The sequence below is a fragment of the Sciurus carolinensis genome, chromosome 6 (assembly GCF_902686445.1).
Source record: "Sciurus carolinensis chromosome 6, mSciCar1.2, whole genome shotgun sequence".
NCBI lineage: Eukaryota > Metazoa > Chordata > Mammalia > Rodentia > Sciuridae > Sciurus > Sciurus carolinensis.
The window spans coordinates 29,096,304-29,109,623 of NC_062218.1; the positions used below are offsets into that span (position 1 = coordinate 29,096,304).

The window sequence follows — 13,320 nt, forward strand, 5'->3', positions numbered from 1 at the left end:
TGAAAACCAATTACTGGATAACAATCTTCCTTGAACAGGATATTGTAATAATCCTTAAGGATGGGGTTAGAATCAGGTCTTCCTTGTAAGGGCAGTCATCATTATATAAAGCTACAAGTTCAGAAAGTATAATAGGTGAGATTGAATCCATGTGAACTTGATTTTCCCCTGACAGCTAAAGAAAGAAGAATGAGATTGACCTTTTATTTGCCTTTCCATCTACCCCTTATTCCTGCAAACTGATAATAGCTCCCAAAGAAATCCTGCCTAATTAAGGATGCCAGTCAATGTTCAGCACTAAGTTAACTCCTCTCTGGAAGTATTTACTTGAAAAGATAAATACTTTTCAATCACATTGAAAAATATAAGAGAATCAAATTCAAAATGCTATTTTCAGAAGTTGCTGCATCCCTTTCTATATGTAGCAATGAGAATGTTGATGGATGGCTCTTAAGTACTTGGTAAGTCTTATTGGACATCAGCAATGAAAGGTCCATTAAGTATCTTGACTTTTTAAAAAATACTTTAAGTTGTAGATGGACACAATACCTTTATTTATTTATGTTTATGTGGTGCTGAGGATCAAACTCAGTGCCTCACACATACTAAGCAAGTGCTCTATTATGGAACTACAAGCCCAGCTCAAGTGTCTTGATCTTTAAGAATTGTCTCCTTATACTGTAAACCTGATTGTTTTGAGTGGAAATTGTTGGGTTGAAAGAAGTAACAAGAAAAGGGAAAAAGAAGGACATTTCACATTGCTTAAGGGAAGCATAAATCAGTAAGACATAACAATCATAAATATCTATGCCCCAAACATTGAAGCACCTATGTATATCAAACCAACACTTCTCAATTTTAAGAATCGAATAGACCAAAACACATTAATAGTGGGGGACATTAACACATTGCTCTCATCACTGGATAGATCCTCCAAACAAAACCTGAACAAAGAAACTATTGAACTAAACAATACAATCAATAATATAGACTTAATGGACATTTATAGAGTATTTCATCTGTCATCAAGCGAATATACTTTCTTCTCAGCAGCTCATGAATCCTTCTCCAAAACAGACCATATGCTATGCCACAAAGTCATTAGTAAATACAAAAAAATAGAGATCCTACCAGACCATAATGGCATGCAATTAGAAATCAATGATAAAATAACAAACAAAAACTACCCCTACACCTGGAGACTAAATAATATGCTATTGAATGATGCAATGATAATAGAAGACATCAGGGAAAAATTAAGAAATTCTCAGAGGTAAGTGAGAACAATGACACAACTTATCAAAATCTCCAGGACACTCATTGCATTGAGCTCATACATTAAAAAAATAAAAAGTCAACAAATGACCTAACATTAAATCTCAAAGCCCTAGAAAAAGAAGAACAGATCAACACCAAAAATAGTAGAAGACAAGAAATAATTAAAATCAGAGCTGAAATCAATGAAATTGAAACAAGAGAAACAATTCAAAAAATTGACAAAACAAAAAGTTGATTCTTTGAAAAAGTAAACAAAATCGATAAACCCTTAGCCACACCAACAAAGAGAAGGAGAGAGAAAACTCAGATTACTAGAGTCCGTGATGAAAAAGGAAAGATCATGACAGACACCATTGAAATATATAACATAATTAGAAGCTACTTTGAAAATCTATACTACAACAAAATAGAAATATCGAAGACATTGACAAATTTTTAGAGACAAATGAACCTCCCAAACTGAATCAGGAAGACATACACAATTTTTTTTAAATTCATTTTTATTGTAAACAAATGGGATACATTTTGTTTCTCTGTTTGTACATGAAGTAGAGGCATACCATTTGTGTAATCATACATTTACCTAGTTTTTGATTCATTCTGTTATTTTTTTTCTTCCTCCCCACCCCTCCCACCCCTCTTATCCCTCTATAGAGTCCCTCCTTCCTCCATTCTTGTCCCCTTCCCACCCCCTATATGTGTCATCATCCACTTATCAATGAGATCATTTGTCCTTTGGTTTTTTGAGATAGGCTTATCTCACTTAGCATGATATTCTCCAACTGCATCCATTTGCCTGCAAATGCCATAATTTTATTATTCTTTATGGCTGAGTAATATTCCATGGTATATATATACCACAGTTTCTTTATCCATTCATCAATTGAGGGGCATCTAGGTTGGTTCCACATCTGGCTATTGTGAATTGAGCAACTGTGAACATTGTTGTGGCTGTATCTCTGTAATATGCTAATTTTAAGTCCTTTGGGTATAGGCCAAGGAGTGGGATAGCTGGGTCAAATGGTGGGTTCCTTCCAAGTTTGCTAAGGAATCTCCACACTGCTTTCCAGAGTGGCTGCACTAATTTGCAACCCCACCAGCAATGTATGAGTGCACCTTTTTCCCCACATCCTCTCCAACACCTATTGTTGCTTGTATTCTTGACAACTATACTACAAAGCAATAGTAACAAAAATGGCATGGTATTGGCACCAAAATAGAAAGGTAGATCAATGGTACAGAATAGAGGACATGGACACAAACCCAAATAAATACAATTTTCTCAGACTAGAGAAAGGGCCAAAAATATGCAATGGAGAAAAGATAGCCTCTTCAACAAATGGTGCTGGGAAAACTGGAAATCCATATGCAACAGAATGAAACTAAACCCCTATCTCTCACCCTGCAAAAAAGTCAACTCACAATGGATCAAGGACCTTGAAATCAGACCAGAGACCCTAAGTCTTGTAGAAGAAAAGGTAGGTCCAAATCTTCAACTTGTTGACTTAGGATCAGACTTCCTTAACAGGACTCCCATAGCACAAGAAATAAAAGCAAGAATCAATAACTGGGATAGATTCAAACTATAAATAGCTTTCTCTCAGCAAAGAAAACTATCAGCAATGTGAAGAGAGAGCCTACAGAGTGGGAGAAAATCTTTGCCACTCATACTTCAGATAGAGCACTAATTTCCAGAATATATAAAGAACTCAAAAAACTCTACACAAAGAATACAAATAACCCAATCAACAAATGGGCTAAGGATATGAACAGACACTTCACAGAAGAAGATCTACAAGCAATCAACAAACATATGAAAAAATGTTCACCATCTTTAGTAATAAGAGAAATGCAAATCAAAACTACCCTAAGATTCCATCTCACCCCAATTAGAATGGTGATTATCAAGAACACAAGCAACAATAGGTGTTTGAGAGGACATACACAATTTAAACAGATCAATTTCAAGCACCGAAATAGAAGAAGCCATCAAAAGCCTACCAACCAAGAAAAGCCCAGGACCAGATGGATTCTTGGCCAAATTCTACAAGACCTTTGAAGAAGAACTAATAGCATACTTCTCAAGGTATTCCAGGAAATAGAAAAGGAGGGAACCCTTACAAACTCATTTCTATGAAGCTAGTATCACTCTGATACCAAAACCAGACAAAGACTCATCAAGGAAAGAAAACTTTAGACCAATATCCCTGATTAACATAGATGCAAAAATCCTTAACAAAATACTGGCAAATTGCATCCAAAAATATATTAAAAAGATAGTGCACCATGATCAAGTGGGGTTTATCCCAGGGATGCAAGGATGCTTCAACATCTGGAAATCAATAAATGTAATTCATCACATTAATAGACTTAAAGTTAAGAATTATATGATTATTTCAATAGATACTGAGAAAGTGTTTGATAAAATACAGCAATCCTTCATGCTTAAAACACTAGAAAAAATAGGAATAGTAGGAACATACGACAACATTGTAAAGTTTATCTAAGCTAAGCCCACAGACAACATCATTCTTAATGGAGAAAAACTGAATATGTTCCCTTTAAAAACTGGAACAAGGCAGGGATGCCCACTTTCACCACTTCTATTCAACATTGTCCTTGAAACACTAGCCATAGCAATTAGACAGACCAAAGAAATTAAAGGGCTACAAATAGGAAAAGAAGAACTCAAACTGTCACTATTTGCTGATGACATGATTCTATATTTAGAGAATCTGAAAAACTCCACTAGAAAACTTCTAGAACTAATAAATGAATTCAGCAAAGTAGCAGGTTATAAAATCAACACATATAAATCTAATGCATTTCTATTCATAAGTGATGAATCCTCTGAAAGAGAAATTAGCCTTGAAAAAATAAAATACTTGGGATTCAATCTAACAAAAGAGATGGAAGACCTCTACAATGAAAACTACAGAACACTAAAGAAAGAAATTGAAGAAAACCTTAAGATGAAAAGATCTCCCATGTTCTTGGATAGGCAGAATTAATATTGTCAAAAAGGTCATTCTACCAAAGGCGCTATACAGATTCAATGCAATTTCAATTAAAATTCCAATGACGTTCCTCATAGAAATAGAGAAAGAAATCATGAACTTCATCTGGAAGAATAAGAGACCTCAAATAGCTAAAACAATCCTGAGCAGGAAAAGTAAAGCAGGAGGTATCACAATACCAGACCTTAAACTATACTACAGAGCAATAGTAACAAAAACGGCATGGTATTGGCACCAAAATAGACAGGTAGACCAATGGTACAGAATAGAAGACACAGAGATGAACCCACATAAATACAGTCACCTCATACTGGACAAAGGAGCCAAAAACACACAAGGGAGAAAAGATAGCCTGTTCAACAAATGGTCCTGGGAAAACCAGAAATCCATATGCACCAAAACGAAACTAAACTCCTATCTCTCACCCTGCACAAAACTCAACTCAAAATGGATCAAGGACCTAGGAATTAGACCAGAGACCCTACACCTAATAGAAGAAAAAGTAGGCCTGGAATCTTTATCATGTCAGCTTAGGACCAGACTTCCTTAACATGACTCCCAAAGCACAAGAAATAAAAGAAGGAATCAATAATTGGGATAGATTCAAACTAAAAAACTTTCTCTCAGCAAAGGAAACAATCAACAATGTGAAGAGAGAACCTACAGAGTAGGAGAAAATCTTTTCCACATGCACTTCAGATACAGCAATAGTCTCCAAAATTTATAAAGAACTTACAAAACTTAATGCCAAAAATACAAAGAACCCAATCAATAAATGGACCAAGGAACTGGACAGACACTTTACAGAAGAAGACATATAGATGATTAATAAATATATGACATCTCTAGTAATTAGAGAAATGCAAATTAAAACAACTCTAAGATTTTATCTCACTGCAATTTAGAATGGCTATTATCAAGAACACAAGCAATAATAGGTGTTGGCTTGGATGTGGGGGAAAAGGCACACTTGTACATTGCTGGTGGAGTTGCAAATTGGTGCAGCCACTCTGGAAAGCAGTGTGGAGATTCCTCACAAAATTTGTAAAGGACCTACCTTTTGATCCAGTTATCCCACTCCTCGGTTTATAAAATCAGCATACTACAGCAACACAGCCACATCAATGTTTATAGCAGCTCAATTCACAATAGCTAGATTGTGGAACCAGCCTACATGCCCTTCAACAGATGAATGGATAAAGCAACTGTGGTATATATACACAATATACTATTATTCAGCCATAAAGAAGAATAATATTATGGCATTTGCAGTAAATGGATAGAGTTGGAGAATATCATGCTAAGCAAAATAAGCCAATACCAAAAAAACCAAAGGCCAAATGTTTTCCCTGAAAAGTGGATGATGATATATAATGGAGGTGGGGGAGGGGTGGAGGGTATGAGAAGAATGGAGGAACTTTAGATTATATAGAAGAAAATGAGAGGGAGAGGGTATGAAAAATGGTGGAATGAGACAGACATCATTATCCTATGTACATGTATGATTACACAAATGGTATGAGTCTACATCATGTACAACCACAGAAACAAAATGATGCACCCCATTTGTGTACAATGAATCAAAATTCAGTCTGTAAAAAATTTTTAAAAAATTAAAAAAAAGAAAGAACTAACAAGTTCCTCATTTAAAAGAAAAAAAACTCAGCAGTGATATAATTCATCATATTTTGAAATTAATAATGATATTATAAAGTAGAGAGAATCTGCAATATGGTTCATTTAGTTCACACAAGATTTTCTTGATTTGCAAGTTCACTTTAGGAAGGGAATAGATAAAACAGTTAAAAACTTAGGTTATTATAATAAACTATGGAAAAAAAGAGTACACAGTTTCCTATTATGTCTAAATTTAAGATCAAAGATACTCAAAGCAGCGACTAATCATATCATCTAAGCAAGATCGAAAGTATTGTACACTCAGTTCTAGACACTGAATAAAATTTCTTTGTATGCACTTAAGTGATAACAATACTGACACATGGTGAATTTCACATTAGCACATAATTATAATTCTCCTAACATTAGATATAACATTGATTTTAATGTGAAATGACAACAATTTTGTGCTGGATAGAGAGACTGTCACTTACTGCAGTCCCCCTTAATACACAGAAACAACAGTAACTTTATAGGACAAAGAGCGGAATTGTATAACCATCTGTATCGCTGACAAGTGCATCTTTAACCTACCAAATTTCTATTTTAGTTACCACTAAACATTTACCTTGGTGTCTTTGTTTTGTTTTTCAATTTTTTTTTTTCCTGGCTCCCTGAGATCCCTCAGCTCTATTTTCCTTGCTCAGTGAGTTTAGTTTTATCCTTCATAACAAAAGCTTAGTCTAGAAAAGCTTAGTTTAAACATACTAAAAGCTTAGTTTAAATGTGTGTGTGTGTGTGTGTGTGTGTGTGTGTGAGACTGACTATAACCATAGCATCAACATCAACAGCAATGCCATGAGAATTAGAACTGGTTTTTGATCCTGTTTTAACACTACTTGATGAGTGATCTTGGGTGATTGTCCTTACCTTTGCAAACTCGGTTTCCAAGATGGCAATAAAGTTATAGTACAGGGTCGTCATGAGGACAAAAATGATATGTATCCTGATATGAATATGGTCAACCCTAAGCCCTGGTGCAATGCTAAATGTAAAGTAAGATCTTGAAAACAATTTTTGAATCCGCATCTGAAGTTTCTTTGTAACCCATTTAAATAAACCCTCTCTGAAACTCCTGCACATTGTGAAAATCAAGTTTGTTTTCAACTCTCAGATTAGAGAATAGATTATATTCAATCTATCCAGTGAAAACCTTCATTTTCATACTCCTCTGATGGAACCACCTTCTTGCAAATAACTCATCCCTTAGTTTCACAATCTTTTTGTTCCTAGTTCAAAAACACATTGACCCTAATTTCAATAATTACAAATAATTGATTAGATATGAGTTAATTTTGTTTGATTTTATCAACAATTATTGCCAAGACCCATACATCTTACAACAGAAAGACTCAGAGTAGGTACTGTTTTTCTCTCCTGAATGCCAATGAACTGATTACACAAATTCATTAATTGACTGTCATGGTGGGGATAACTTATAAAAAAGTATGTAGAGGGTGCTCAAAGAAGAGCATTGTTTGTACATAAAGAATATTGTATGGTGTTAGAAAAAAGATGGATCTGCCCTATGAAGGAACCATTTTCAAAATTTTCCACAAACTGCATCCATATTGATTCTGATTCCTCTTCCTCAGCCACTGTGTATGAGTCTCACAAAGCACATGAATGAAGAAACTCAGAGGTGTACAAAATCTCATAACACTCGTGTGTTGATAAAGCAGACAAGTTCATTTCACAGAGCACACTGAGCAAAGAAAATATTCACAGAAACCACTTGAGAAATCCCAAGCCACTGTATTATTAGAAAACAGAACTACCGAGTCTGGAAATAAGGGAGAGACTGATCCTCTGCTGACTTCGTGGGATTAAAATAGGATGGAATTTAGAAGACCAGCAGAATAAGAGATTAGCCACCTTGACTAAGGGTTCTCATTGGTTCATTAGTGAAGTACACTGAAAGGTTATAATGTCTCCACTGTACTTATAGTTTATTTTTTATTTTTATGCACGTGACCAACTATGTAATCTTCATTCTGTGCCATATGTTAAATCTACCTCAACACATAATCCTATTAACATTATGAAGTCTTACCTTAAAAAGTATCTTCCAGGTATTGTTACAGATCAGTGTCTAGATTGGCGGATCTTACCTGACAATTAACTTGGACAAAGTCAGAGGGACTGGCACCCAGATGAGTTCACTTTGAGAAAGTCAAGGAAATGTCTGACTCTGGTTTTCAAAGAAGTGGATCCTGCCTTCTGAACATCAGCATATGGTCACTCATCAGGGTTATTTTATTGTATTTTTTTGTGGTGCTGGGGCTCAAACCCAGAGCCATGCATATGTTAGGCAAGGACTCTATGGCTGAGCCACATCCCCAGCTCCACTCATCAGGATTGGAGGGGAATATGTGTCCCAATTTATAATCTCATGCTTGATCAAGGATACATGGACATATCTCAAATGTGGTTATATTTAGCTTTAGTAGGAATACTGTTGGATAAACTTCATGCAAACTAATTTTAGAATCTGCTCTACATGTATTTATTTCCATTGAAGGTAATCTAGTTTAAATGTCAGCCTACAGGAACAATTTGAGAAGTCTCCAGGAAGCTTCAAGTTTGGTTTATGGTCTTAGAGTTTTCAATATTTGCTTTTTCCTATGAGACCATTCCTTGAACAAAGGGACAATGACTAAAATCAGAAAGAATTCAGCCAAGTAGGGAGAAGGGAAAGTTGAAGATGAGAGTAGGGCCGGGGAAAGTATTCTCCCATTTGTGTAGGCCATTGTTATATCAACAGATCCAAAAATTCGGAATGGAGGAGATCACAGAGCATAAAATTAGCAAAGGTCATGTTCAGGAGTGAGGAATCATTTTCTAACAACAATGCCATTGCTATGAGTTTTATAGGACATGAGAAGTTTTGGTTAGGATGTACTATATTTGACAGACCCCGCAACACAAAGACTGTAATGGGGAAAATGGGGCCTTACAGTACTGTGCAAGTGATCCTGGATTTTTGCCAAAATATTCTCTTTTTTGATAAGGAGTCCTGCAGTTTCCTATTGAGATTGGCATCTGTTGTTTCTTCACCGAGAATCTATTTGTTGTACTTTTACTGGTGATCTTTTGAGGGGTGACTCAGGTAAACTTCTTTTAGTAAACTTCTTGTGGAGATGGTACCATTGTTGGTCAAGGAGAAGCATGAAGAAACTCAAGAATGGGTTGTCTTCACATGCATTACCCAATGGAACTGATTATAAATGCCAAGGAAGAGGGGTTGTCCTATTCCATAAATGTCATTGAAATTACTGATTTTTTATAAGAAAATCAGAATCTTTTATGTCACATGCAAAAGTAAATTCAGGTGGCTTAATGTCCTTATGTGAAATTTAAATTTTTGAAAGTTTATGAATAAAATATAGAATCTTATCTTAATAACTTTGAGACAGAAAAAACAATAACTTTGAGACAGGAAAATGTTTTTAGTTAAGATTGAGAGAGACACCAAAACACACACAATAAGAGGAAAGTGAACAAAACTGATTATAGTAAAAGTTGATATTTCTGTTTGTTATACTTTGGATCTGGAACATTCCCCCAAAAGCTCTTATGTTAGGCAATGCAACCATGTCCAGAGGTTGGGATCTTAAGAAATTATTGGGGATCCTAGAGATGTAGCTCAGTGGTAGAGTGCTTGCCTAGCATACACAAGGCCCAGGAGATTGAACCCAGGGATGCTTAACCACTGAGTCACAGCTCCAGCCCTTCATAAAAAATTTTAGTTGCTTAGGGACTTGCTAGTAAGTTACTGAGGCTGGCCTTGAACTTGGGCTCCTCCTCCCTCAACATCCCAAGCTACAGAATCATAGTCATGCATCACCATGCTCAGTGAAGAAGAATAGTATTCTGAGTTCATTTACAATTAACTTACAAATGAGATTTTTACAAATATTAAATATGCACTTTTCAAATCTTACAATGAGACTAGATACCATATTTTCTGTCCCTTACTAATTTTCAGGAGGCACCTGAATTTTCGCTGACTCACTCACGTAATATGAACACACTTTATGACTCAGGAGTTCCACTGATAAGTAAACAAATTAAGAAAGCTCAAATATTGAGGTAAGAAGGCAGTAATTATAAGGTGCTCATTATAGCACTGCAGAAATAATTATAAATGCAAAATAGTAGAATTTATAAATAAATCATGGTAATTCATATAAGGGAATAATTTGCAGCTCCTAAAATTACTACAGCTACTTTTGTCAGTGTGGGTTTACCTCAAAGGCATAATTTTGAATAAATAAAACAAGTAAGGAATGATACGTTGAATAGGATACTATTTACAGAAAGCCAACTGAGAAACTATGTTATACAGTGTGCATCACTGTATGCATGTATAATAGAAGTGTTCCACCACATAAATGAGAATAATAAGCACTGGTTTCTGCCTGTAGTTAACTCTGGGGAAAAGAGGAAGGACATGAAGTTGGAGTGTGCTCCTTAACACCAGTTGTAGGATGTTTCTCTTTAAGAATGAAAATTGAAACCAACGTGATCCAATGGTAAGATCTGATAAAGTTGAGTGGGTGATGCACAGGAATTTATTACATTCTTATTTCTGGTATGCTTGAAATGATTCTCAGGTAAAAACCATAAAACTAAAATAAAACAACAGACAAAAAGGTAAAATGATGGCTCCCATCTGTTTGTAATCCTTCAATTATAAAAGTTAATTTGGCAATTAGTTTCTTAATATTATCATACTATTTATGCTCTTTGAGCCTAAAAACTCCACAAAGAAGTTAAGGCTAAGGAGATTGTTTCATGTGAATCCAAAAATGCTCTTTTGGTCCCTAATGAGCAGACCTCTCTCTGCTTCTTTGTTGCCATGTTCTGAGCTGCCTTCCTCCACTAAACCCCTCCGCCATGATGTTCTGCCTCATTTCAGGCCTTGAGCAATGGAGTCTGCCAACTATGGACTGAACCTGTGAAACCATAAGCTCCAAATAAACTTTTCCTCCTCTGATTGTTCTTGTCAGGTCTTTTGGTCACAGCAACAAAAATGCTGACTAAAACACTTTACAATCATTGCAAAGCCCAACCACTTATGTGATGGGTTGACATATTTGATTCCAGGAAATGTTACAGGCCAGGCTATATGGGCAACAACCAAACAGACTCCATTTTACCTTGAGACTCCATGTTATGTAGGAAATGCTTCTCCCATGGGAATGCCCAGCCTCTGTACCTGTCAACAGTTGCTTAGCATGACTTGTTTGGCAATACAAAATGATGAAATGGCAATTCTTATAAAATGAAAAATTGTTTTCTTTTGATCCCTAGTTTTCCTAAACAATGTACCATGTTAACGGTGATGTCAACAGTGATTGTTTAGATGTTAGGAACCATTCTTTAGTTTGTACCTAGGTAAGGGTCATTTTGACCCATTTCCCCCTCTGCTGATGATTTCATGGTGTTAGTTTGTAATTTTAAATCACAGTAACAGACACTTATGATTGATGTACTGACTTACGGTATGAGAACTCCTGCAACCCTATGGTCGGGGCTGTTCTCCCAGTAGCCATTTTTGGGGCATTTTGTGAGACAGTCAGCCGGCTGGCTTAATGAAGACTCTCAAATTTGGACTTCTCAGTGGTGATCGGTCTGTTCTTAAGTTGTGCCCCATAACAACTTATTTCTTTATTCCTAGTGTTTGGAAATATTGCATAGGAAGCAAAGGGTTCATCCTATCTTGAAATAGAAGAGGGCGGAGAGGTGGACGGTCTCCTGTTTGGGGAGACCCTGCCCAGTTCCCATTGGTTAAGTTTTACTCTGTGGTGTGCTGGGACAAATGATCTAAACTTAAAGCTTAAACTTGAATTTTGTTCAAAGACAATAACAAAGGGGATCATAAACTGAAAAAGTACTGGTAACTATATTCACAGTGACTTCATTTTCCTCACAACTTCTCCTTAGGGAAAGTTTTTTTCACCCACTTATTTTCTGCTTAAATTGCCTTTGCTTCTCTGGGAACCCTCCCATCACCCTGGACAATGAGGGTGGGATGAGGGTCAGTACATCTGGAAATGCTAGAGTGTCAGGGGAAATCACAGGATGGACTATCCCACCAACACCACTCACGGCTACAGCCACAGATTGCACCCTTGACCCCAACCCATTTCCAGAGGTTTGGCATTTTCAAAACCTCATACATTTTTAAGTGAATATTTTGTCCTTGTGTTTTCTAAAAGCTGACCTTGGTTTTCTGTGCTGAATTGGGAAAACAAAGAGGTTGATAATACAAAAATTGTTTATAATGTTAAAAGGTGCATGACCCAACAGCTGTTGGGAGACCTCCTTCCACGACTATCTCTTGGGGTGGGAGGCCAGTGGAGGGTCCAGCAGAGTCTGAGAATGTGAGAGGGCCGCCTATGGAGAGGCAGCCTGGCCTCCTGACCCATTCACTCCTTCACTCTTTATTCTCTTTGCTGTGTTCCAGATGCTGGCTCTCTGCTCTGTCGCTGCCTTAGTTTTACAGTCAGTCATTATAGACAGGAAGCAAAAAGTTCCAGAACTGACTTGCACATGATCCAAAAGGAGGAACAGAAGTGGAGGCTTCCACACACAGTGCTATTATTAAAGTCCTTTAAATGAAGGACAGCCTCAAGTACCCACGGGCTCTGAACTCTCCTTCACAGGCCTTGGGGAAGTTCATCCGGCACTGTGGCGGTCTGCTCTGCTCCCCAAATGACCTTTTGTTCCTTCATCTTTCCCAACCTCCCTTTGTAGGTAGATGGTGCCCAGGTGATTAAGACCAACCAATGAGATGTGAGCAGAAGTGCCTCTACCTTTAAACCACGTCCCTGCACTGTCACTGTCCACGGGTCCCCTGGGCCACATGTTGGCACCCAGCAGATCCATGCACACAGAGTGCAAACCACTGGCTAAGATGCCTCCATGGCCCACTCTGGGAAGGTGGCCAGGGATCCTAGTGACGGCAGCTGTTCCTCACCTGTCCCACATGTCACACTGCACTCTGTCCAGCGGCCAAACTGCCAGAAGTACACCAGGTGCTCCATGTCATTGTCAAGGCCATCTTTCCGAATTGTGTACTCATACTTGATGCCTGGGTTAGTCACCTGGAATAGGAGCTAAAATGCAGGACAGGGGTGACACCACATTCTGTCATGACTTAGACTGCAAACCACAGTCATGTCAAAACACTACACAAATGTCCATCATCTGAAGCTAGTTAAGAGAGTACACACTGAAAAAGATACCATTAAATGAACCTATATCTATGTCCATATTTGCGTCTCTACCTCTACTTTCGGATCTACTTCTACCTCTGTCCGTATCTATACAGTCTCCATTC

General features: G+C 37.1%; 1 protein-coding gene across 1 annotated transcript in view; it reads right to left on the reverse strand.

Annotated features, from left to right (window-relative positions):
• Positions 1-13,320, reverse strand: part of Adamts12 (ADAM metallopeptidase with thrombospondin type 1 motif 12) — a 319,480-nt gene that overhangs the window by 67,742 nt on the left and 238,418 nt on the right. The window contains exon 16 of the mRNA XM_047556801.1: positions 12,958-13,096. Coding sequence (XP_047412757.1) covers positions 12,958-13,096 — 139 coding nt within the window. The remainder of the gene's footprint in view (positions 1-12,957; positions 13,097-13,320) is intronic.